Consider the following 26,483-nt stretch of genomic DNA (forward strand, 5'->3'; position numbering starts at 1 on the left):
TTCTCCAAGAGTGAGTTTTACTTATCACTCTTGGAATTTTTTACTGCTGTTTCTATACAAATTCCATTTTAGATTATTTTATTTTCAAGTTACTGAGAAGTACTGAGATTTAAAACTGAAGTTAAAAAAAGTATCATTCATCAAGGCTGAATTCATTTTTAGTAGAGGTAATGGCCTGGGTTATGGCTAAAGTTTCATGTTCTGATCTGAATTTTCTTATTTAATACTAACATTAATATTATTCCATCTAGATTTAATTAGAACATGCTGTCCTACAAAGACTTGGCTTTAAGTAATAACAGGGGTGGGTGTTGTGGCACAGCATGTTGAGTCACTACTTGGGACACAATAATCATATATTAAAGTGCCTCGTTTGACCCCTGGCTACTCTGCACTTCAATCTTTGGAAACAGCAGATCATGGTCCAAGTACTTGGGTTCTTGTCATCCATGTGAGAGATCTGGATGGGGTTCCTGGCTCCTGGCTTTGGCCTGGCCCAGTTCAGGCTGGTGTAGTCACTTGGGGAGTGAACAAGCAAACAGATTAATCTCTTCTCTTTTAAAGGTTTATTTTATTTATTTGAAAGGTAGAGCTACAAAGAGACAGAAGGAGAGAAGAGACAGAGATAGGATCTCTCTCTCTCTCTGCCTTTCAGATAAATAAGTAAATTAAAAAAAAAAAAAAGCTAGCAATAATGTGGCAGAAAGCTATATTAAACTCCAGAATTAACAGAACTGGTACAAACTGAGTATCTCTTATCTGAAATGTTTGTGCCCAGAAGTATTTCATTTTGGAATATTTATGTATACATAATGAGATATCCTGGGGATGGGACCCAAGTGAAAATATAAAAGTAATTTGTGGGCCCGGCGCAGTGGTGCAGTAGGTTAATCCTCCACCTGCGGCACTAGCAACCCATATGGGCACCGGTTCTAGTCCCGGCTGTTCCTCTTCCTATCCAGTTCTCTGCTATGGCCTGGAAAATCAGTAAAAGATGGCCCAAATCCTTGGGCCCCTGCACCTGCATGCGAGACCCGGAAGAAGCTCTTGGCTCCTGATTGGCACAGCTCCGGCCGTTACGGCCACCTGGGGAGTGAACCATTGGATGGAAGACCTCTCTCTCTCTCTGTCTCTCCCTCTCATTGTCTGTGACTCTATCTCTCAAATTTATAAATAAATAAACAAAAAGAAAGTAATTCGTTTCATATATACCTAAAACATATATCCTGAAAGTAATTTTTTTTCTGAAAGTAATTTTATGCATTTTTTTCTCTTGTTTTTTAAAGAAGATTTTATTTGAAAGATGAGTTACAGAGAGGTAGAGAGAGACAAAGAGACAGAGAGACAGAGAGAGAGAGAGAGAGAGTGAGTGAGTCAGTCTTCTACCCAGGGGTTCACTTCTCAAATGGCTGCAATGGCTGGGGCTGAGCTGCTCCAAAGCCAGGAGCCAGGAACTCCTGGCTTCTTTTGGGACTCCCACACGGGTGCAGGGGCCCAAGGACTTGGGCTATCCTCCACTGCTTTCCCAGGCACATTAACAGAGAGCGGGATTGGAAGTGGAGCCGCCAGACTTGAACTGGCACCCACACGGGATGCTGGTGCTGCAGACAGGGGCTTTAACCTGCTGCGCCACAGTGCTGACCCTTATACAATATTTTTAGTAATTTTGTGTTAGGGGGCAAAGTTTGTGTATACTGAACCATAAGACTTGTGGTATCATGTCAATGTTCATAAAGTTTCAGAACTTAGAGCATTTCAGATTTAAGATAAAGGGATGTTCAATCTGTAATCAGTTTCATTTTTTTTGGCAAGCCAATGAATTTACCAATTATCAAACTGGAAAGGAAAACATTTGATTCTTCTATTATTCCAAGTGTAAACAGAATGAAGGTGAAATTAAAGAACTGCTTTAGTCATCTGCATATGTAACATAAAAGTATGGTTCTCAGGATGCAAGATGGTGCTCAGAATATTTTATCAATGTACAGCAAAATGCTCTCTACAAAGTTTTAGGTAACAAGAAATAGAAAAAATAGCAAAAAACAAAGAGGTATAAATAGGCAAATCTAAAAGGAAGAGGATTGAGGTTTTTTTTTTACAAAAACAAAAAAATCCTCCATTTTTAAGAAATGTTATAATTTTAAGAATTATTCATATAATAGAAAAACATTATAACCACCAATTTGAGGAAAGAATGTTTAACCTAAGCTGCTAAGATGCTGGTTAAGATACCTGGGTCCGACATCAGAGTAGCTGGGTCCAATTATCAGCCCTGGCCCCCGAAATAAATAAAGCTTTCTATTAATGCAGATCCTGGCATGTAGAGGTGATGGCTCAACTAATTGGGTTCCTGTTACCCATATGGGAGACTGGATTGGGTTCCTGGCTCCCACCTTCAGCCTGGCCCATTCTGGCCCTGGCTGTTGTGTACTTTTGGAGTGAACCAGCAAATAAGAATTCTCTCCATCTCTCTCTCTGCCTCTCAAACAATTTTTTTAGATTTTATTTATTTATTTGAGAGGTGGAGTTACAGAGAGAGGGAAAGGGAGAGGGAGAGAGAGAGAGACAGAAAGGTCTTCCATCCATTGGTCCATTCCCCAAATGCACAATGGCCAGAGCTGAGTAGATCCAAAGTCAGGAGGCAGGAACTTCCTGGGTCTCACACACGGATCCAGGGGCCAAACACTTGGGCCATCTTCTACTGGTTTCCCAGGTCATAGCAGAGCTGGATTGGAAAAAGAGCAGCTGGGACTAGAACCAGCACCCATATGGGATGTTGGTACCACAGGCAGAGGCTTAGCCCACTACGCAATAGCACTGGCCTAAAGAAAGAGACAATTTGTTTTACCTATGTACCATATAATACAACTCAGTAAGGTATTACTAAAAATATGTATTTTTAAACTTTTATTTATTCTATTTGGTCTCCCAGGAGGGTGGCAGGGCCCAGGTACTTGAGCTATTGTCTGCTGCCTTCCAGGGTGTACATTAGCAGGAAACTGGAATCGGAAATAGAGCCATGACGAATTCAGGCACTCTGATATGGTATGTGGGTGTTCCAAGCAGTATCTTTTTTTTTTTTTTTAAAGATTTTATTTGAAAGTCAGAATTACACAGAGAGAGGAGAGGCAGAGAGAGAAAGAGAGGCAGAGAAAGAGAGAGGCAGAGAGAGAGAGAGGTCTTCCATCTTTCCATCTCCTGGTTCACTCCCCAATTTGCCATTAGGGCTGGAGTTGCACGAATCTGAAGCCAGGAGCCAGGAGCCTCTTCTGGGTCTCCCAAGCAGGTTCGGGGCCCAAGGACTTGGGCCATCCTCCACTGCCTTCCCAGGCCACAGCAGAGAGCTGGATTGGAAGTGGAGCAGCCAGGACTAGAACCAGCACCCATATGGGATTCCGGCACTGCAAGCAGCGACATTATCCACTATGCCACAGACCTGGCCCCTCCCCCCCCTTTTTTTTTTGACAGGCAGAGTGGATAGTGAGAGAGACAGACAGACAGAAAGGTCTTCCTTTTGCCGTTGGGTCATCCTCCAATGGCCGCCACAGCTGGCGTGCTGCAGCCGGCGCACCGCGCCGATCCGAAGGCAAGAGCCAGGTGCTTCTCCTGGTCTCCCATGGGGTGCAGGGCCCAAGCACTTGGGCCATCCTCCACTGCCTTCCCGGGCCACAGCAGAGAGCTGGACTGGAAGAGGAGCAACCGGGACAGAATCCGGTGTGCCGCCGCCGCTAGGTGCCCCTCCCATATTTTTAAATATATGGGTTAGCAAGGTTCAAAGATATTCAGTGAATACCCTGGTGGCAAATCATTACCAAGGAGGAACTATCAAAACTAGAAAAGTCAGTCTTCTCACTCATCATCCAGGGCTCCTTTCATTATACAGGGTTACCTTCATTAATAAATGGATGCTTCCTAGTGGTGTAAGACAATTACTGCAAATATCAAATGAAAGCCTCTTTTTGTGATAAATATGCCATTTTATAAAATAACTTCCACATTTAATTACACTGCATTAATTTTAAGATAGGAAAATGACTAACTATAATTTTATCCCTAAAGTCACTGCATTGAAAATTCTTTTTAATTTAAAAAAAATTATTTGAGGGAGAGAGACACACATACAAGATAAAAACAGAGAAAGAATTAGAGCTCTTATCCACTGGTTTGCTTCTCGAATGTCCCTAACAGCCTGGTATGGGTCATGCAGAAGCCAGGAGCCGAGAATTCAATGTAGGTCTCCCAATACCTAAGCCATCTCCACTGACATTCCAATGTGGGAAGCAGATGTCTTAGCCACTAGGCTATTGCTCGCTCCCTTTGTACTTTAATAGTTTTATAAAAAGATATATCTGTAATAATTTGTATTTATTATGCCTTAAAAGAAGCTATATTCCAAAAATGATTTTGAGAAAAAGAGGAAAAATAAAGGCATATTTTAAAAAAGCAGAATATATTCACCATTCAATTAACTATAATTATCTGTAAATGTTTTATTATTTTCATTAGATAAAATGGGATACAGATCAATGAACAGCAATTCCTATTCCATATAAACACTCAAACATCTGCGTGCATACAAAATTTAAGAAAATTTAACATTTCACCATCTTTCCTTTGTATCCACTAATCACTTATTACCATAAGAAGGGAGAAAGGAAGTGGCTAGAAAAAAAAAAACAATATTTAATCAGCTTCTACCAAATTTAGATAGACTTATTTTGTTTCTTCATATATTACCATGAAATTAGAAAGTTTTACAACAGGGTACTTCAAAAAGTTTGTGGAAAAATTAATGTGAAATCTATGCAGTTTTTTTCATAATATGCATTTCTATGAACTTTCTAAAGACTCCTTATACATAAATTCTGTTAATAAAAAATAAGCAATTTCACTTTAAAAAAAACTAACCTGTCTACTTCGTCTCGAGCTACGATGTCTCCTTTCTTTAAGGCTTTTATAGCAAACATCTCATTTGTGTGTTTGTATTCAGCCAAAAGCACCTGAAATGACATAAGTAATTATGTCCTATCTGAGTTATCAATTTTGTAGGCATTCCAAAAAATCCCAAAAGTTTACCTTTCCAAAGTGTCCTCTTCCTAAGACAGCACAGCATCTGAAATCTTGTAGATTAAACTGAAACCTTTGCTGAGATCTGAAAACAGTAATCTCAATTAAAAACTCAATGAAGTATGGTATCAAACACATAGTAGCAAAACTATATGTATTTTCTTACCTTCTATTCTCAAGTTCTCGAATGTCACCATATTCTAGGCCTGATTGAGGAATATCAGGCTCATATTCAGATTGGGATTTTGGGAGTATACTATTTCTATCATTCTCAATATCAAAACCAGTTTCTGAATCCTGTAAAATATTAAATTCTCATTAAACCATAGAAACATTTAGAAGATTACTTACTAGTGGTAACGTTGATAGAAAAAATAGCAAAAATCAACATTAATATTACAGAGGAAAATACAATTCTGAGACTGGTTATTCATTCTTATGGTCATTAATTCTGTTAGACTTATATTAAAAATGTAAAGAAGTACTATACTATTATCATCCTCAATGCATACTATTAACTGAGTTAGAAGATAAAGATTGCTTCAGACAATATGTATTTAATAGAAAGCATACAGCTTCTAGCTTAACTGGACTATTCCATCTCTCTTGGCTGTGGGCATCCAGAGGCCACTGACAACGGCATGCTAACATTAAAAGAGCGTGGGTCGGCGCCGTGGCTCAACAGGCTAATCCTCTGCCTTGTGGCGCTGGCACACCAGGTTCTAGTCCCAGTCGGGGCACTGGATTCTGTCCCTGTTGCCCCTCTTCCAGGCCAGCTCTCTGCTGTGGCCCGGGAGTGCAGTGGAGGATGGCCCAAGTGCTTGGGCCCTGCACCCCATGGGAGACCAGGATAAGCACCTGGCTCCTGGCTTCGGATCAGCGCGATGCGCCTGCCGCGGTGGCCATTGGAGGGTGCGGTGACCCAACGGCAAAAGGAAGACCTTTCTCCCTGTCTCTCTCTCTTACTGTCCACTCTGCCTGTCAAAAAAAAAAAAAAGAGTTCAGTTATCGCCCATCAATGAGATTAAACTTAACTGACTTAATTCATAAGAAACATAAATATACAGTTTATAGAAGCAGTTTTTAATTGAAATGTTCACTAGTCATTAAGATGATTCTACTGGTAATTCATTTGCTCAAGAGGAATCAAGGTTTAAAATGTCTTGCCTGTCCTGCTGTATCCAAAACTCTTAACTCAGAAGACTCATCAATTTCTCCAAGAGAGGAAGCACGAGGTGGGGCTGGAGGAGGTTCAGGTTCAAGATCAAAGTCCAATTTGGTTACTGTAGAATCACTTGTGGAAGATAATGCAATTCACCAAAACAGTAATCAATAGTAAATATTTTATACAGCTTTAAAAATAAAGCAAAAAATTTAAACTTTTAAAAATTAAGCAGAACAGTCATTTCAATATAAAACTTGGGAAAACATGATACCCTCTGCACAGTGGTTGTAATCAGTATACCAGAACGTCACAATTAATATTTTGTATAAGAGATACTTATGTCTTAGACTCATACCTAGCTGGAGGTGCTATCTCAGGGATGCGTACATCAACCACTGCTACTGAAGCAGGCACAGGAGTTTGGGGGCTGAAGGTGCCAGAATGATTCACTGTAGGAATAGCTCTTCTCACTAGCCTTCCCCAAGTAGCAATATTAATATTCATTTGAGGAGCTCTGAGAAATGTTTTGCCTATGGATATTGTGAATAAAGAAAACAAAATAAGTGATTTCTTTATATATTACCAACAGCCATAACTTAAAAATTCATATTCATCAGTTTATAATTTATGAAGAACAAACAATATCTGTTACTTTTATAACTAGTTATTAAGTACTTGCTATTAAAGGCTAGTGCAAAATAGCATAAACAGTTTTAAAAATAAATAGGTAAGGAATTGTTAGATTTTCTTTCTTAAGTCTAGTAATATATGGTTAAGGTTTTAGAAAGAATATATTTTAGACATACAAATACAGTATTTATGAATGAAACAGTATGTGTGGGCTTGCTTCAGATACTCTGAGAAAACAGTGAATGGATGAACTACAGATAAAACAAAACTGACCATGAGTTGATTATTGCTGAAACTGGGTGAAGGCACACCACTCTCTACTTAACAGACATATATGAAATTCCCTTAATAAAAAGTTAGAAATAAATGAAATAAAAAGAAAAAAAAAACACAGATGGATATTACTTTTTAAAAGTATTTAGATTTTCTATATGTAAGAAAATACTAAAATCATTCTTTATTTGATTCTTCGTAATTACCTTGTTGTTTTGAAAAAATTTTCTTCTGTCTTTGGAGTTTTGGTCTTCTTTCAATAACTGGATTAAAAAAGGTAACCTGCAGTGAAGAAAATACAAGTTGACACGAAAATAGCACTGGATTTATGGCTCATGAAATCCACTAAACTCATGAGATTTTAAAGCTTAAGGGACTCTCAGATATGATTTAGCCTGGCCCCCGCATGTTCTAGATAAAAAAAAATAGACCTAGAGAGGATAAATTATTTCTCTCAAGGTCATAAACCTACTCAGTGGCAGAGCTGAGTCAGGAATTCAGGTCATCTGTCTTTCAACCTAATAGTCTTTCCACTTGTATACCATGTTGCCTATATACAAAATTTCAACTGTAGTTAGGTACATTTAATAAAATACATGTATTACCTCTGCAAATAAAGTACCCTGGGGTTCCAAATAGAGACACATGCCATGCCGCTGGTTGTCTAAAAAATCTTCTAACCTCAGAAATTTTACAGCACACAGAGATCGCCAATCACGCCAATAAACTGAAATTTCCAGTTCACGTGACTAGGATAATTAAAAAAAAAACAAACAAAAAAGACATCATTGGACACACACTTGAATAAATATCACAAAAATATGAAATACAAATACAATAAACAAAGATACACACACAAAGGTCATGCTATTTTAAAGAGTGTTTTGTAATTCTCAATATATATTACCTTCAAATTTATACACTTAAACTCAAGGAAACAAAACTTATATTCTGAGATTCTCCAGGTAAGGTGCTCCTAAAGTATACTCTAAAGAAGGCATAACTGGAAACAACCAATACGGGTGAATGATCATGGAAACTCCTTTCCCTCTCACAGGTTCAATCTTTCTGATTTCCTTTCTCCCCTTCTTGTGCTAAATCCACTGTTGAGCCAGACAAAATTCTAAAAACATCATTTATTCTGTCCTTACAATGTGCCACACATTGTGTAAGTACTTTAAGAATATTAGGACATTTACTCTTTCAAAAGAATGCCACAGCACGTGGCAGCAAGACCAGTGAGTGCAGCAGCCTGCACAGCTAGGGAAGAAATGGAAAATTATTTATAAAGAAAGATGTCATTTATTGTCACATCAAAAGAATTTTTTTAAAAAGCAAATTAGCAAGAACTTAAATGTCCAAAAACCAGAACAAGTTAAGTATACTATGCCACATCCATAAGAAAGGAATATACTACAGTCATTAAAAATAATGTTTACATAGGGAAATATGTATAGGGTTTTAAAAGCTTCTGAAGAACATACTCTAGAAGTTGAAGTCAAGCCATAAAATGACTTATACTTACATGTTGCAATCTATATACATCTTAATTATAAATTAAACTTTTCCATTATTTCCTATTTTTCAGGATTCTGTAGAACACTCACAAAAATGCATTAATGTTTATCCAGGCTCTCTAATGTAACAAATTATTTCTTTTATGTAATAATTTTCAAGTTATGAACTTACAGATGTTATTATATAAGGTCCTCATACATATAACACATAATCTTTTGACTTTAAATTATGAAACTAGTTGATGCAAATAAACACAGAACACTTATAAGAAAATGCAACAACTAGAATTGAGTGAAAACACAATTTGCCAGAAGGCTTCACAGCCAACCTGGAAGAGAATCAGAAAACTATCTAGGGCAGTATGTTATTCCCAGGGCCTCCTACCTCATTTGTCCTCTCTGACTCATAAATAATATAGGAGAGGATATTTGTCATACAAAAGTAAGTTTGAAGAGAACACAACTATTTTACAATTAGCCAAATGGCATACAGAAAGTACAGGGTAACTAATGCTATAATGTTCTTTTAAGTTAAGAGTGCAGTAAATAATTTGGAAACAATTATTTTGGGAAGTAAAGTGCAAGAATAATTGTACCTGGAATTGGTAACAAACTACATTACTTTTACACTACAGCAGGGTAGGGAACCTTTTTTTCTGTCAAGGGCCATTTGGATATTTATAACATTGATTGTGGGCCACACAAAATGATCAGCTTAAAAACTAGCCCACTATAGATTTATTGGCTTTCAAGTCCTGCTTGCAGTTGCCTTGGCAGGGGCTGACCAAACAGGCCAGACACTCCCCACTCCTGGACCAGGGACAGTTTCACTTCCTTCTCTGTTTTCCACCATCTTTTTGAGGATGAGGCAGATGTAAGAGACACTGTACTATCTATTAAATTTCCACATCTTCACACTGCTCAAATGGTAGAGTTACGTGTTACTCTGAATGAAAGGAGGTCTAATCACCCTATTTGCTATTTATTCTAGCTACTCTGGTAAAACAAACATATTGACTCATTTCTCTTTCTATGGTTCAAAACAAAGAATGTTACAGATTAGAGATCTGGGGTGGACTTGAGCGAGTTTTCTAGAGTTCAACAATGAAGAAGTAGGTATGGAGCACTTTACTTTTATTTTGCATTGTTCCCTGCGAACAACACTATCCTCGCAACATGAGAGGGAAGGTGGTTGTGATCTAGATATAATTATACCAGTATTCCACAATGTATGTCATGCTCAATCATCAAGAGGGGTTTTGATAAGTGAAATGGAGTACAGTAGTCAGAAAGCAAAGTACAATATAAAGACTGAGGTTTTTATAAAACGTGATGTCATTAATGTTTAGAATAAAACATTTTATTATTTCTTAAAAAAAGTTTATTTATTTTTATTTGTTTATTTATTTGAAAGGCAGAGTAATGGGAGAGAGATTTATCTACTGGTTCACTCCCCAAATGGCTGCAACAGCTGAGACTGGGCCAGGAACCAGGAACTCCATCCGGATCTCCCACATGTGTGTTATGGACCCAAGTACTAGAGCCATGTCTCCTAGGTGCATTAGCAGGAAGCTGGATCAGAAGCAGAGCAGCCAGAACTCGAATTGCTGTCTGACATGTGATGCCTGTATTACAAGGGGTGGCTTAATCTGCTTTATTACATCACTGGCCCCTAACATTTAGAATTTACAACGTGACACTGGCATCCTATATGGGTGCCTATTTGTGTTCTGACTGCTTCACTTCCAATCCAGCTCCATGTTAATGGCCTGGGAAAACCAGCGGAAGATGTTCAAGTGTGTGGGCCCTTGTCACCCATGTGGGAGACCTGGATGAAGCTCTTGGTTCCTGGTTTTGGCCTGGCCCCACCTTGGCAATTGTAGCTATCTGTGGAGTGAACCAGTGGATGAAAGCTCTCTTTCTGTATCTCTTCCTCTTTCTCTGTAACTCTCTTAAATAAAAAACAAAAGTCTTAAAAAAAAAAAAAAAGCAAATGAATTTAAAATGCAAGTGTGATGGCTGGTTTGCTGGTAATTTCAAGATGAAGCAGGTCAGTTCTATAAGGCATGGGCACAACTGTAATCTCAAACTTTAGGAGCAACAAATTCCTAGATGGAGTACAACTACTACCCAAAAAAGGTAACAGTATGATTGAGATAGGTTCTAAGTGGCAGTACTGGTAGACTATCCCAACTTATTTCATTTTTTGTCTTACCATTAATTTGAATCTAAAATCAAAGAGAAAACTTTGTGCTAAATCTAAAAAAAATCTGTGTGGGTTATCTTAATCTTAAGTCTCTCTGAAGCCTCAAAGTAAATAGAAAAGGTAAAAGACACTAAATAAGCCTTACATGTAGTGATGGAAAAAGACCAATAAATTAAAAATGTGGTGCAATCAAAAACAAAAACAGTACACATTAGCACAAAGGAATTAGCACAAAGAAGGTGGAGGTTCACAAATTGCTGAACAGCCCTGGAGAACCAGAGAATATTTTCATTTTTCAGAGGAAAAACAGCGACATCTATTGGACACCGTGGGAAATACTAGCTGAAGGTGTAGTTCATGGTTTCACCATCAGAATATTCCACATTCCTAATAACATCATGTTTGCTAAGCTGGGTTTTCAATAACAAAAAGCAACTCCAAATGCAAAATCAATGTGGAAGAGATGAGGGTGCAGTGTCCATCTAAATCCAAGCTTTGGTAAATTACATAGTATGAAACAAGCAAACATAATCCTGTAAGTTAATTGTAGTTACATTTGTGTTTTTTTGTTGTTGTTGTTGTTGTTTCCAAAAAGTACTGACTTATTGGGACATAAACTTCAATTAATAATTCTTTTTCTTTAAAAGATTTATTTAATTGAAAGGCAAGTTACAGAAATAGAGAGAGATCTTCCATTTGCTGGTTCATTCCCCAAATGGCTGCAATGGCTGGAGCTGGGCCAGGCTGAAGCCAGAAGCCAGGAGCTTCTTCCAGGTCTCCCACGTGGGTACCAAGGCTCAAGGACTTGAACCAGCAACCATATGGGATGCCAGTACCATAGGCAAAGGCTTAACCAACTATACCACAGTGCCACCAAATAACTATATCTTAATAAATGGAATTGTTGGGTATTTCTTTAGGCCTAGGGATGTTTAGAAATTTTGATGTTAAGTAAATGACAGCTGAATCCCACTGCAGTAAAGAAAAAAAAAGGGCAAAGGCAAACTCTCCATTGCCTCTAAAAGAAAGAAAATTATCCAAAGCTTGGAAATTAAAGACCTGAGGAATGGTGAATTTTTTGCAAAGGTGCACATGGTAGATGTCATATTTACTGGTTGGTTTCTGAGGACAACAAACATAGACTTGGGAACCCTATCACTTAAGGTATTGGCATCAAGCAGTTTGAACACTGAAAGGTTGAACAAGAGTTTTAAAAATTGGCTACTAATGGAGGTGTGATTAAAGTTAAGGAATCGGGGCCAGCGCTGTGGCACAGCACTGCCATGTCTGCAATGCTGGCATCCCATATGGGCACTGGTTCAAGCTCTGGCTGCTCAACTTCCAATCCAGCTCTCTGCTATGGTCTGCGAAAGCAGCAGAAGATGGCCCAAGTCCTTGGGCCCCTGCACCTGCATGGAAAATCGAAAAGAAGCTCTTGGCTCCTGGCTTCAGATTGGCGCAGCTCCAGCCATTGTGGCCAATTGGGGAATGAACTAGCAGGTGGAAGATCTCTCTCTCTCTCTCTGCCTCTCCTTCTTTTACTGTGTAACTCTGCCTTTCAAATAAATCAAATAAATCTTAAAAAAGATGCAGGAAGAGCCTGGAGGGAATCTGGCTTGGAGCCCCATAGGGGATAGTGTATCTGCCAAACTAGAGGAGAAAAAAACAAAGGAGGGGCACATTTTCTCTCTTCCCGATCATTCTGCAAAGGGGTCCTGTAACAAGCTGACAGAGAGCAAGCGCCATTTTGGACACATTACAGCTGCACAGGCTTGTTTCCATGCCCAGCAACGAACCAAGTGGAGACTCCTGAGTTGGGTGGGGAGAACAGACAGGGAGTTGGGTGCTTGGGACTGTGAAAACACTGAAGCTGCCTGGGAGGACTCAGGGTATGGCCGGGACAATGGGCAGTCACTGTGGGAGGCTCCACACAGTGCTTCCTGGTTCTGTCAAGGACATTGCTAGGGAATCTGAGTTTACACTGAGGACTGCACAGAGCTTTGTGTGGTCCTTGTAGCAGAGAGGCCGGATAATTATACTCATTGGGGCTAGCGCCCAAGACTGGTCTCCTTTGAGGAGAGGAGCTCAGCTGAGTCTACACCAACAGAAAAGAAGAAACCTCCCTTCTGATTTAAAAAAAAAGAAAAGAAAAGAAAAAAAAAAAAGGAGACTTACCAGGACAAACCTGAGTGTGTCACCTCAGACACACCTTCCAACCTAGAGCACTGAACAGAGTTCCCTGACCACATCCACCACACGCCTCTAGTTATTTCCTGAAAGCAGATGCTCCACTAATTCAATCAGACATAGTCCAAAGACCACCACAGTGAAAAAAGAAACCAACGAGTATCTCCACAGATGCCAAAAAACAAACGCACCAATTCAAGAAACAAGAATAAGACAACATGACACTCCCAAAAGAATACAATACTTCAACACTAGATTGTGAATATGAGACTGAAGAAATGCCAGTAATGCAATTTGAAACAATGATCATAGGATTACTTAAAATTAATCAGAAGCAAATGCATGAACTAATGAAATCCATACATGACATAAAAGGAAATTTCTCTCATGGAATTGAGCTCTTAAAGAGAAATCAAAATGAAATCTTGGAAGTGAAGAATTCAATAGAACAAATTAAAAATACAGTAGAAAGCCTTAACAACAGAATTGGTGAAGCAGAAGAAAGAATCTCCAACTTAGAAGACAAAGCACAAGAAATTAGACAGACCAAATACAAGAAGAAATTAGGAAACTAAAAAACACTATTGGGAATCTACAGGATACTATCAAATGACATAACATACGGGTTCTAGGAGTTCCTGAAGGTGTGGAAAGAGAGAAAGGATTAGAAGGCCTTTTTAGTGAAATAATAATGGAATATTTCTCCAATTTAGAGAAAGAAAGGGACATCCAAGTACAGGAAGCAAATAGAACGCCTAATAGAAATGACCAGAAATAATCTTCACCATGACACAGTGTAATAAAACTCTCCACAGTAAAACATAAAGAAAAGATTCTAAAATGTGCACGAGAGAAAAGCCAGATTACTTTCAAAGGATCTCCAATTAGACTCACAGCAGATTTCTCATCAGAAACCCTACAGGCAAGGAGAGTGTGACAAGATTAAAAAAAGAAACTGTGAACCCAGAATACTATACCCTGCAAAGCTCTCATTTATGAACGAAGGTAAAATAAAGACCTTCCATGACAAACAGAAACTGAATTTGTCACCACAGGTCCATCCCTGCAGAAGATGCTGAAGGATGTACTGCACACAGAAACACAAAAACATGGTCACCACTACAGAAGAAGGTAAAGGAAGGGAAGCTCCCAGTAAAAGTACAAAGGAAATCCAAAGTAAAAAATAAGAATATTTATAGAAAAATGGCAAGGTAAAGTCATTACTTATCGATAGTCACCTTGAATCTAAATGGTTTCAACTCTCCAGTTGAAAGACTAAGACTGGCTGAATGGATTGAAAAATGAAACCCAACTATTTGCTGCCTATAAGAAACACATCACACTAGTAAAGATGCATGCAGACTGAAAGTGAAGGGACAGAAGAGGATATTCCATGCTAACAGAAATCAAAAAAGGCTGGTGTAGCCATCCTAATATCAGACAAAATAGACCTTAACACAAAAACTGTTAAAAGAGACAAAGAAGGACACTATGTACTGATTAAGGGATTAATTCAACAGGAAGATGTAACTATTATAAACACATATGCACCTAACTAAAGGACACCTGGCTACTTAAAAGAAATGTTAAAGGATCTAAAGGGAGACATAGGCTCAAATACAATAGTAATGGGGAATTTCAATACACCACTTTCAGACAGATCAACCAGACAGAAAATCGGCCAGGAAACAGCAGTTAATTGACACTATAGACCAAACAGACCTAAAAGATATCTAAAGAACTTTCCATCTTACAGTTGCAGAATACACATTCCTCTCACCAGTGCATGGAACATTCTCTAGGACTGACCACATGCTAGGCCATTAAGCAAGTTTCAGCAAACTTAAAAAAACAAAAATCAACTCAACATGGATTAAAGATCTAAATCTACAACCTGACACCATCAAATTAATAGAGAACATTGGAGAAACCCTGCAAGATATAGGCACAGAAGATGGCGGAATAGTGAGGGCGCGCACCGATAGTCTGAGAAAAGATAGTTTAATAAAAGTGGAGTTACTGTAGCCTCAGGAAAAGGCTCAGGAAAAAACTGCAGAGGAAACTCTCCCGGATCTAGTGGATGTGACACGGAGGACCTACAGGGAGAGCAAGGTCGCCCACCGCGTGGAAGCCCAGCCGCAGAGTCTGCACGCCAGCGCTGGAAGGGGAGGTGAGACAAAAACCTCGGTAACCCGAGACATCGGCGAGGAAAGGCAGAAAGAGCCTATAGGGAACGAGGCCTGAAGCCCCACTGGGGAAAGTTCACCAGGCTGACTGGAGGAGAAAAAAAAAAAAAACAAACGAATAAATAAGGGGAACCCGCACGGACGCTAGCCTCTCTCTCCACTCACCTTCAAAGCCGAGCAAGACAAAGAGCGGGCGCCATTTTACGTATGTAAAGCGGCACCCGCCATCAGCCAAGCAGAAAAACCTGACTCTGGTGGGGAGAAATAACAGGAGGTTAGGACCTAGTGAAAGCTAATGAACTGAGACTGTGAAAATCTGGGGGGGGGGGGGGGACTCACCGAGTACACAAACTCGGTAACCTTGGCAACCCGGTGAGAGACTGCGGAGAAATCTGAGACCACACTGAGGGCTGCATAAACTCTTTGTGCGGTCCCAGGGGTAAGCAGATGAATACCCACAGGGGCCAGATTTCATAAATCAATTACCCTCAATTTCACTCAGCTGTGTGGAATTACTTCCCTTCTGAGTCAAAAAAAAAAAAAAAAGTGAGAGAGAGAGAGAGCGCGAGCAAGAGAACAATCTGGGTGAGTCACCTTTGGCACACCCTTAACCCTGAAGAACCAAACAGAGCTCTCTGGCCACACCCATCACAGCCTCTAAGGATCCATCAAAAGCAGATGGTCCACTTAATCTAGAGTCATAGTATAAAAAGAAAAAGCACCACAGTGAAGAAACCAAAGAATATCTCCACAATGCCAAACAAACGCAGAAACCGAGCTGACTAGAACAAAGAAGACACTATGATGCCCCCAAATGAAAAAGACACCCCAATTCAAGATTATGAAGATGATGAGATAGAATAAATGCAAGAAGTGGATCTCAAAAAATTGATAAGAACACTAAGAAGTTCTCAAAAACAAATTCTTGAACTACAGAAAGCCTTAATGGACAAGATAGAAAATCTCTCTCGTGAAAATGAAATATTAAGGAGGAATCAAAATGAAATGAAACAACTAGTAGAACATGAAACTGTGATAGTGACAAGAAATCATAATGAAATCAAGAATTCAACAGATCAAATGACAAACACATAGAGAGCCTTAAAAACAGAATGGGTGAAGCAGAAGAGAGAATATCAGACTTAGAAGACAGAGCACAGGAAAATATACAAACCAAAGAAAAGAAAAGGAAATTAGAAATCTGAAAAATATTGTCAGGAATCTACAGGATACTATTAAAAAACCCAACATTCGTGTTCTAGGAGTTCCTGAAGGCATGGAGAGGGAGAAAGGATTAGAAGGCCTTTTTAGTGAGATATTAGCAGAAAATTTCCCAGGTTTGGAGAAGGACAGAGACATCCTAGTACAGAAAGCTCATAGAACTCCTAATAAACATGACCAAAAGAGATCCTCACCACAACATGTTGTAATTAAACTCACCACAGTGAAACATAAAGAAAAGATCCTAAAATGTGCAAGAGATAAACGTCAGATTACTCTCAGAGGATCTCCAATCAGACTCACAGCTGACTTCTCATCAGAAACCCTACAAGCTAGGAGGGAATGGCGAGATGTAGCCCAGGTACTAAGAGAGAAAAACTGCCAGCCCAGAATATTATATCCTGCAAAGCTCTCATTTGTGAATGAAGGTGAAATAAAGACCTTTCACAGCAAATAGAAATTGAAAGAATTTGTCGCCACTCGTCCAGCCCTGCAAAAGATGCTTAAAGATGTGTTGCACACAGAAACACGGTCATCAATATGAAAGAAGGTAAAGGAAGGAAACCTCACAGCAAAAGATCACAGGAAGTTCAAAACATATATTAGAACTTATCTTTGGCAAATGGCAGGGCAAAGTTACCACTTTTCATTAGTCACATTGAACGTTAATGGCCTGAACTGTCCAGTTAAAAGACACCGATTGGCTGATCGGGTAAAGGAACAAAACCCATCTATTTGCTGCTTACAAGAAACACATCTTTCCAACAAAGATACATACAGACTGAAAGTGAAAGGCTAGAAAAAGATATACCATGCCAACAGAAATGAAAAAAGAGTGGGCGTAGCCATCTTAATATCAGACAACATAAACTTTACCACAAAAACTGTTAGGAGAGACAAAGAGGGGCACTATATAATGATTAAGGGATCAATTCAACAGGAAGATATAACAATTATCAATGTATATGCACCTAATTGCAGGGCACTGGTTTATTTAAAAGGTTTGTTAAAGGACTTAAAGGGAGACTTAGGCCCCAATACAATAGTACTGGGAGACTTCAATACTCCACTCTCAGAAATAGACAGATCAACAGGACAGAAGATCAACAAGGAGACAGTAGATTTAAATGACACTATAGCCCAAATGGATCTAACAGATATATACAGAACTTTCAATCCTACAGCTAAAGATTTTACATTCTTCTCAGCAGTACATGGAACCTTCTCTAGGATTGACCACATACTAGGCCATAAGGCAAGTCTCAGCAAATTCAAAAGAATTAGAATCATACCATGCAGCTTCTCAGACCATAAAGGAATGAAGTTGGAAATTAGCAACTCAGGAATCCCTAGAGCATACGCAAACACATGGAGATTGAACAACATGCTCCTGAATGAACAATGGGTCATAGAAGAAATCAAAAACTTTCTGGAAGTAAATGAGGATAACAGCACAACATACCAAAACTTATGGGACGCAGCAAAAGCAGTGTTAAGAGGAAAGTTTATATCAATAGGTGCCTACATCAAGAAATTGGAAAGGAACCAAATAGATGAGCTTTCAATGCATCCCAAGGATCTAGAAGATCTGCAGCAAACCAGACCCAAATATAGTAGGAGAAGAGAAATAATTAAAATCAGAGAAGAAATCAACAGGACTGAATCCAAAAAAAAAAAAAAAAAAAAAAAAAAAAATTACAAAAAATCGGCCAAAGGAGGACCTGGGTTCTTGAAAAAATAAACAAAATTGACACCCCATTGGCCCAACTAAGTAAAAAAAGGAAGAGAAAAAACCCAAATCAATAAAATCAGAGATGAAAAAGGAAACGTAACAACAGACACCACAGAAATAAAAAGAATCATCAGAAATTACTACAAGGAGTTGTATGCCAGCAAACAGGGAAACCTATCACAAATCGATAGATTCCTGGACACATGCACCCTACCTAAATGGAACCAGGAAGACACAGAAAACCTAAACAGACACATAACTGAGACAGAAATTGAAACAGTAATAAAGGCCCTCCCAACAAAGAAAAGCCCAGGACCAGATGGATTCACTGCTGAATTCTACCAGACATTTAAAGAAGAACTAACTCCAATTCTTCCCAAACTATTCAGAACAATCAAAAGAGGAAATCCTCCCAAATTCTTTGTATGAAGCCAGCATCACCTTAATTCCTAAGCTAGAAAAAGATGTAGCATTGAAAGAGAATTACAGAACAATATCTCTGATGAACACTAACACAAAAATCCTCAATAAAATTCTAGCCAATAGAATGCAACAACACATCAGAAAGATCATCCTCCCAGACCAAATGGGATTTATCCCTGGTATGCAGGGATGGTTCAATGTGTGCAAAACAATCAATGTGATACACGACATTTACAGACTGCAGAAGAAAAAGCATGTGATTATCTCAATAGATGCAGAGAAAGCATTTGATAAAATACAACACCCTTTCATGATGAAAACTCTAAGCAAATTGGGTATGGAAGGAACATTCCTCAATACAATCGAAGCAATTTATGAAAGACCCACGGCCAACATCCTATTGAATGGGGAAAAGTTGGAAGCATTTCCACTGAGATCTGGTACCAGACAGGGATGCCCACTCTCACCACTGCTATTCAATATAGTTCTGGAAGGTTTAGCTAGAGCTATTAGGCAAGAAAAAGAAATTAAAGGGTTGCAAATTGGGAAGGAAGCACTCAAACTGTCCCTCTTTGCAGACGATATGATTCTTTATTTAGGGGATCCAAAGAACTCTACTAAGAGACTATTGGAACTCATAGAAGAGTTTGGCAAAGTAGCAGGGTATAAAATCAATGCACAAAAATCAACAGCCTTTGTATACACAGGCAATGCCACGGCTGAGGAAGAACTTCTAAGATCAATCCCATTCACAATAGCCACAAAAACAATCAAATACCTTGGAGTAAACTTAACCAAGGACGTTAAAGATCTCTACAATGAAAACTACAAAACCTTAAAGAAAGAAATAGAAGAGGATACCAAAAAATGGAAAAATCTTCCATGCTCATGGATTGGAAGAATCAATATCATCAAAATGTCCATTCTCCCAAAAGCAATTTATAGATTCAATGTGATAATAATCAAAATACCAAAGACCTTCTTCTCAGATCTGGAAAAAATGATGCTGAAATTCATATGGAGACACAGGAGACCTCGAATAGCTAAAGCAATCTTGTACAACAAAAACAAAGCTGGAGGCATCACAATACCAGATTTCAGGACATACTACAGGGCAGTTGTTATCAAAACAGCATGGTACTGGTACAGAAACAGATGGATAGACCAATGGAACAGAATAGAAACACCAGAAATCAATCCAAACATCTACAGCCAACTTATATTTGATCAAGGATCTAAAACGAATCCCTGGAGTAAGGACAGTCTATTCAATAAATGGTGCTGGGAAAACTGGATTTCCATGTGCAGAAGCATGAAGCAAGACCCCTACCTTTCACCTTACACAAAAATTCACTCAACATGGATTAAAGACTTAAATCTATGACTCGACACCATCAAATTATTAGAGAGCATTGGAGAAACCCTGCAAGATATAGGTACCGGCAAAGACTTCTTGGAAAAGACCCCAGAAGCACAGGCAGTCAAAACCAAGATTAACATTTGGGATTGCATCAGATTGAGAAGTTTCTGTACTGCAAAAGAAACAGTCAGGAAAGTGAAGAGGCAACCGACAGAATGGGAAAAAATATTTGCAAACTATGCAACTGATAAAGGATTGATAACCAGAATCTACAAAGAAATCAAGAAACTCCACAACATCAAGACAAACAACCCACTTAAGAGATGGGTCAAGGACCTCAATAGACATTTTCAAAAGAGGAAATCCAAAGGGCCAACAGACACATGAAAAAATGTTCAGGATCACTAGCAATCAGGGAAATGCAAGTCAAAACAATAATGAGGTTTCACCTCACGCTGGTTAGAATGGCTCACATACAGAAATCTACCAACAACAGATGCTGCCGAGGATGTGCGGAAAAAGGGACACTAACCCACTGTTGGTGGGAATACAAACTAGTAAAGCCACTATGGAAATCAGTTTGGAGATTCCTCAGAAACCTGAATATAACCCTAGCATACAACCCAGCCATTCCACTCCTTGGAATTTACCCAAAGGAAATTAAATTGGCAAATAAAAGAGCTGTCTGCACCTCAATGTTTACTGCAGCTCAATTCACAATAGCTAAGACCTGGAACCAACCCAAATGCCAATCAACAGTAGACTGGATAAAGAAATTATGGAATATGTACTCTATTGAATACTATACAGTAGTCAAAAACAATGAAATCCGGTCATTTGCAACAAGATGGAGGAATCTGGAAAACATTATGCTGAGTGAATTAAGCCAGTCCCAGAGGGACAAATATCATATGTTCTCCATGATCAGCGACAACTAACTGAGTACCAAAAAGGAAACCTGTTGAAGTGAAATAGACACTATGAGAAACAGTGACTTGATCAGCCCTTGTCCTGACTGTTGATGAACAACTTAATACTTTATCCATTTTAGTATTTTTTTTGTTCTACTTAATACTATCGTTTGAACACTTTAATTAATACACAATTACTCTTAGGTGTTTAAATTTAACAGAACAGTTATCTCTGTTAAATGCAAGAGTGGGAATAAGAGAAGGAGGAGACATACAGTTTGGGACATGCTCAATTGGACTTGCCCCAAATGGTTGAGTTAGAGATATGCCTGGGGATTCCAATTCAATCCCATCAAGGTGGCATGTACCAATGCCATCTCACTAGTCCCAGTGATCAGTTTCAGTTCAAAATTGATCATAATGATAGCACTAAGAACCAAAGGGATCACATAAACAAGACTAGTGTCTGAAAATACTAACTGATAGAATTAAAAAGGAGAGAAAGATCCAACATGGGAAGCAGGCTACACAGTAGACTCACAATGGCAGATGTCCTAAACAGCACTCTGGCCTCAGAATCAGCCCTTAAGGCATTTGAATCTGGCTAAAAAGCCCATGAGAGTATTTTAGGCATGGAAAGCCAAGACACTCTGGCAAAAAGAGAAAAAAAAAAAAACCTAAGTGAAAGATCTCTGCGAGTGAGATCCCAGCAGAAAGAATGGGCCATCAAAGAAGGAGGTACCTTTCTCTGAAGGGAGGAGAGAACTTCCACTTTGACTATGACCTTGTCTAAATAAGATCTAAGTTGGCGGACTCAAAAGGCTTCCATAGCCTTGGCAACTCATGACAAGAGCCTAGGGAGATTACTGACGCCATAAACAAGAGTGTCAATTTGTTAAGTCAACAGGAGTCACTGTGCATTTACTCCTCATGTAGGATCTCTGTCCTTAATGTGTTGTCCAATGTGAATTAATGCTATAACTAGTACTCAAACATTACTTTACACTTTGTGTTTCTGTGTGGGTGCAAACTGTTGAAATCTTTACTTAATATATACTAAATTGATCTTCTATATATAAAGATAATTGAAAATGAATCTTGATGTGAATGGGATGGGAGAGGGAGCGGGAGATGGGAGGGTTGAGGGTGGGAGGGAAGTTATGGGGGGAAAAAGCCACAGTAATCCAAAGCTGTACTTTGGAAATTTATATTTATTAAATAAAAGTTTTTTTTAAAAAAAAGAGACTACAAAGAATACAAACTAGAGGACAACTTCATGATCATAGACTCAAACAGGAAAGAGAAAGATTGCTTTCTCTGAAAACAAGGAGAAAGATACAGAAAAATTAGCAGGTGAGAGAAGTAATTTGAGGTCTAATAGCATTAATCCAATTTGTACCACAGAAACAGTGGAGTTTGAGTTCAGATAAAAGGCTTGAAGAAACAGGTGAGAAACTGCTAGAAGTGGGATAAAGATCTGAAATGTGTGATAACTTTTCCAAGTCCAGTTGAGGTTGGAAACTAAAGTTCATAGAAAAGATTTGATTCATTTCAGTGGTATTCAGTGTATCATAGTAGGAAGACAGCTGGTGGGAATGATTTGCTGTTGAGCGTCTCCATAGCGGTGTGCTGTAAGAAAAAGGGTAAAGGATGCTGTGAGGCATCAGAAAGGAAAGGATTCACAGTCACACTGGTTTAGGTAAATAGAGAAGGAAATTAAGTTTGGAAGGAGCTGATGGCATGAGCTGATGACATGAAAAAACTGTAGAGACAAGAAATGGAAATATTTGATCAAATACCTAGCTTTGTGGTAGGACAGTAAAGAAGAAAGAGAGCCAGAAGAATAAGTGTAACAAGCAGTATCACGTACCATGTAATCATCATGTACAAGGTAGCATTCTAGGTGCCTTATATAGTTATCTCATTTAGGAGAACAAATGAGAGGTTTGGTGAAAGCTCAGCCTACTGAATTTAAGATGTCTGCGGCGTAGAAGAATTCCTTGCTAAAGTAACAAAGAAGTTAAACCTACTGGAACTGAGGAATTCAAAGAACTTTACATTTTAAATCCCTCATAAAGATGGCAAATGTTGGAGTGAAGGAAGAGGCAAAGTTATCCTTCCTGAATACTGGAGAGTGCCTCGTGGTCAACAAATTATAGAGATGAAAAAAATGTAGGTGATTATACAGTTTATAACTTCAGAGGAGTCACACAAATATAGTCTCAGAGGGTATGATATGCTATTTAATACTTGTAAAATTTGGAAGCAACAAGGAGAGGTAAGAAGGGTATTATATGGCTTCACAAGTTAATAAAACAGCATGTAAGATATAAAATATGCCTAACATCAGGCAGTTCATACATGTACAATATTACAAATGCAACATCCTTGTATTCCTATTCTTGTTTTGTTCTATTAGGATGTCTTACTTCCCATTAATAAAGATGTCACGTGCAATTTTTTTTCCATCTTGTGCAAGAAAGCATCTTCCTCATCATAATGGCTTTTGTGATAAATAATTTCCCCATTTTCTCTAAATGGGTCCCTACCTCTACAACCTTACTTAGTCCTAAAGTCAGTTAGTTACTTGTTAGAAAACTCTGGGAGAGTAACTGCACAAGAGTAACTTAACCCAGTGCTTCCTTTTCCCCTTGAGAACCAGGCTTTCTATGGAACATATAGTTTCTCTTCTCCCTGTGCCTTAAGTTTTATACGATCATGGTCCACAGTGATTGAAGGGACCTCATTCGACTTCACTGTTGCATACCCAACTACATTTTCAAATATTAGTTTTTTTTTGAAAAAAGATTTTATCATTTCTTTGAGAGGCAAGGTTACAGATAGAGGGAGAGACAGAGAAAAAAGTCTTCCACCTGCTGGCTCACTCTCCAGATGGCTGCAGTGGCCGGAGCTGAGCTGAGCTGATCTGAAGCCAGGAGCCAGGAGCTTCTTTCAGGTCTCCCACATGGGTGCCTGGGCCCAAGCACTTGAGCCATCTTTTACTGCTTTCTTAGGCCATAGCAGAGAGCTGGATCGGAAGTAGAGCAGCCAGGACTTGAACAGGTGCCCATATGGGATTCTGGTACCCATATGGGATTCCGGCGTTGCAGAGGCTCCCTGCCACAGCGCCAGCCTCAAAATATTAGTTTATTTTTAAGTAACTTAGAGGACATTTTATTTTCAATTAGTCATTTTTATCTTTCAACTAATTTGGAATATGGATAGCCCTACCTACAAAGTTTTCAATCAGTTACATTAATGCCTCATTGTCAAGACAGTAAGGATGGCTAGACATCTCATCAAATCTGTAGTATGAGAACAAAGATCAGAAAAGGAATCTCAGAAAGAAAAGACATAAAATTCAGCAAGAAGAAACTTAAAACTGGTATATTCAACAAGGTGAGAGATGATACTGCTCCCATGAAAGAAAAAAAAAGCAGGTTAATAAATTAAAAAAAAAAGAAAGCAAATATTTGGTCTAAGATAAAATTTTTCAGTAAAGGTATCAAAATTTCCCATCAAATACAAAGAAATTTAAGAATTCTAGTGAAAAAAAAATGAAAAGCTTACAACCTTTCAGAGATTTAGCAAAATATGCCAGATCATAACCAAAGATGAAAAATCACTGAGATCAAAGAATTCTCAATTTTAATACTGGCACTAGAAAATAACTCCACAACTCCTCAAAATTATTAATGAAATAATCTACAACCTAGAATTCTATACTCCAAGTGTGATAGTAGAATAAGGTCTATTCAAACTTGCAAAATCTCTAAAACTTTAATTTTTTAAAAAAAGATTTGCTTATTTGAAAGGCAGTTATAGAGAAGGGGAGAAACAGAGATCTTCCATCTGCTGATTCACTCCCAGATGGCTGCAATGTCCACAGCTGGGCCAGGCTGAAGCCAGGATCCTGGAACTTCATCCCGATCTCCCATGTGAGTGCAGGGGCCCAAGGACTTGTGCCATCTTCTGCTGCTTTCCCAGGCACATTAGCTTTACCTGCTGTGTATCACCATGCTAGCCTCTAAAACTTTATCTTTCATTCATTCTTTCCTCACATGAAAATGGAAGATACATTCCACCAGCCACATCAGGAAGTAAAGGAAGAAAGATGAAGGAGTGACCTAAGACTCAGTGATACAACAGAAGGAGGGAATTCTCAGTTTGATATTGAAGAGAAATCTCAAGATGAAAGCTGTGTAACAGCTATTTAGATTGGAGAAGATGGAAAGCCCCTAGGAAAGATGTTTCCACAGGGTAAAGAGGGGAGAACAACAGATTACCTGACATATTTGCCTACACAGAATTATTTTAGAGTCCTTCTGGAGATTTGGGGATAAATGACAGGCATGGGGAGAAGAAAGTAAAGAAAGTAAAGACTATAACAATGCTAAATTATTCCCAGAACTCAGTAGAAAAAAAAAATCTTACAGTCCAACACTGTTCTGATACAAGAATTCCCTAAAGTCTCTCATAAATTGCTCACTGGACTTTAATGATAAAGAGATCATAGTGCTTTCTTCAGCACTTCATTATACTGAAATGAAATCTGCCACTAGCTTACGTCTGCTTTGTCCTGCACAGCCGAAGTATACAGTCAGTCCCTTCATGTATTTGGCAAACACTGCTCCTCAATCAGAGTAATCCCCTCAAAAACCAGCACCCAAACTGAAGTAGATCACAAGGGTGAGCTCCACGAAGTTCCTACCCATCAATGGACACTGTGACACGAATTGAAACCTCACTGCTATTCCTGTTCTAATTTCTTTTCACTTGTTCCTTCTTCTAAAAGTAAAACTAAGTTCTTTGTTCAATCTCTTCTATAGCAGGTTTAAAATCTTATTTTTCCTCAACTATTCCATCTGTGATAGGATGTTCATTATCGCACTGTTCTGGCAATTCTTCCTTGATAAGCTTACATAATGATTTATGTATGATGTGATCCAACTTATAAAGTGATGGCTCAAGAAATTGAGCTCCTGTTAACCAGGAGCATTTAGGCAATGAATTAGTGGATGGGAGCTCTCTGTCTCTAAAATAGATTAAAATTTTAAAGGTTTTTATTCCTAGGCAAACTATTCTTTTTGTTCTACCTCTGAAATACTGCTTAAAATTTGGTTGTTGGAGCCTTATTTTCTTTTTAATAAATTCTTTTCCAATATAAGTAACTTTTCTTTTAAGTTCTATAGCAATGATATGCATTTTTTAGATCATTTACTGTAAGTAATCAGAGGATGTCAGTCTTCCTATTGAAAGCCCTTGAACTGTCTTCCAACTCATAATCTATAGAGTCCCTAGTAATTTGGCATCTACTTGCCTCTGTTGTTCTACTCATACTACTCTTCTCTGTTTCCTGTTTTCCTTCTTGTAACATATCAAGGTCTCTCCCATCTCAAGAGAGTTATTTGTTTTCTCTGCTGGGAACACTCACCAGAATCTTAGCCAGTCTCCAACTTTGCACCCATCAGGGCTGAGGTCAAGGGTAGCCTCCTCAAGAGACTTGCTCTAATCACCCTATCTCAAATAATCAATCCTCTACTTCCTCCCATTATACCATCTTATTTCCTTCACTTTATATATACAGATTAAAAAAAAAACTTAT

At 38.6% G+C, this 26,483-nt stretch overlaps 1 protein-coding gene across 2 annotated transcripts in view; it reads right to left on the reverse strand.

The window, feature by feature from the left end:
• PKN2 (protein kinase N2) overlaps positions 1-26,483 on the reverse strand; it is a 156,526-nt gene that overhangs the window by 17,760 nt on the left and 112,283 nt on the right. For both annotated transcript variants that reach the window (XM_051856284.3, XM_089337099.1), the window contains 7 exons: positions 7,741-7,884; positions 7,342-7,417; positions 6,588-6,762; positions 6,235-6,361; positions 5,234-5,364; positions 5,077-5,152; positions 4,909-5,000 (listed from right to left, as the gene is read on the reverse strand). In XM_051856284.3, coding sequence (XP_051712244.1) covers positions 4,909-5,000; positions 5,077-5,152; positions 5,234-5,364; positions 6,235-6,361; positions 6,588-6,762; positions 7,342-7,417; positions 7,741-7,884 — 821 coding nt within the window. The remainder of the gene's footprint in view (positions 1-4,908; positions 5,001-5,076; positions 5,153-5,233; positions 5,365-6,234; positions 6,362-6,587; positions 6,763-7,341; positions 7,418-7,740; positions 7,885-26,483) is intronic.

This window comes from Oryctolagus cuniculus, chromosome 7 (genome assembly GCF_051225735.1).
Source record: "Oryctolagus cuniculus isolate XC-2025 breed Fujian yellow rabbit chromosome 7, ASM5122573v1, whole genome shotgun sequence".
NCBI lineage: Eukaryota > Metazoa > Chordata > Mammalia > Lagomorpha > Leporidae > Oryctolagus > Oryctolagus cuniculus.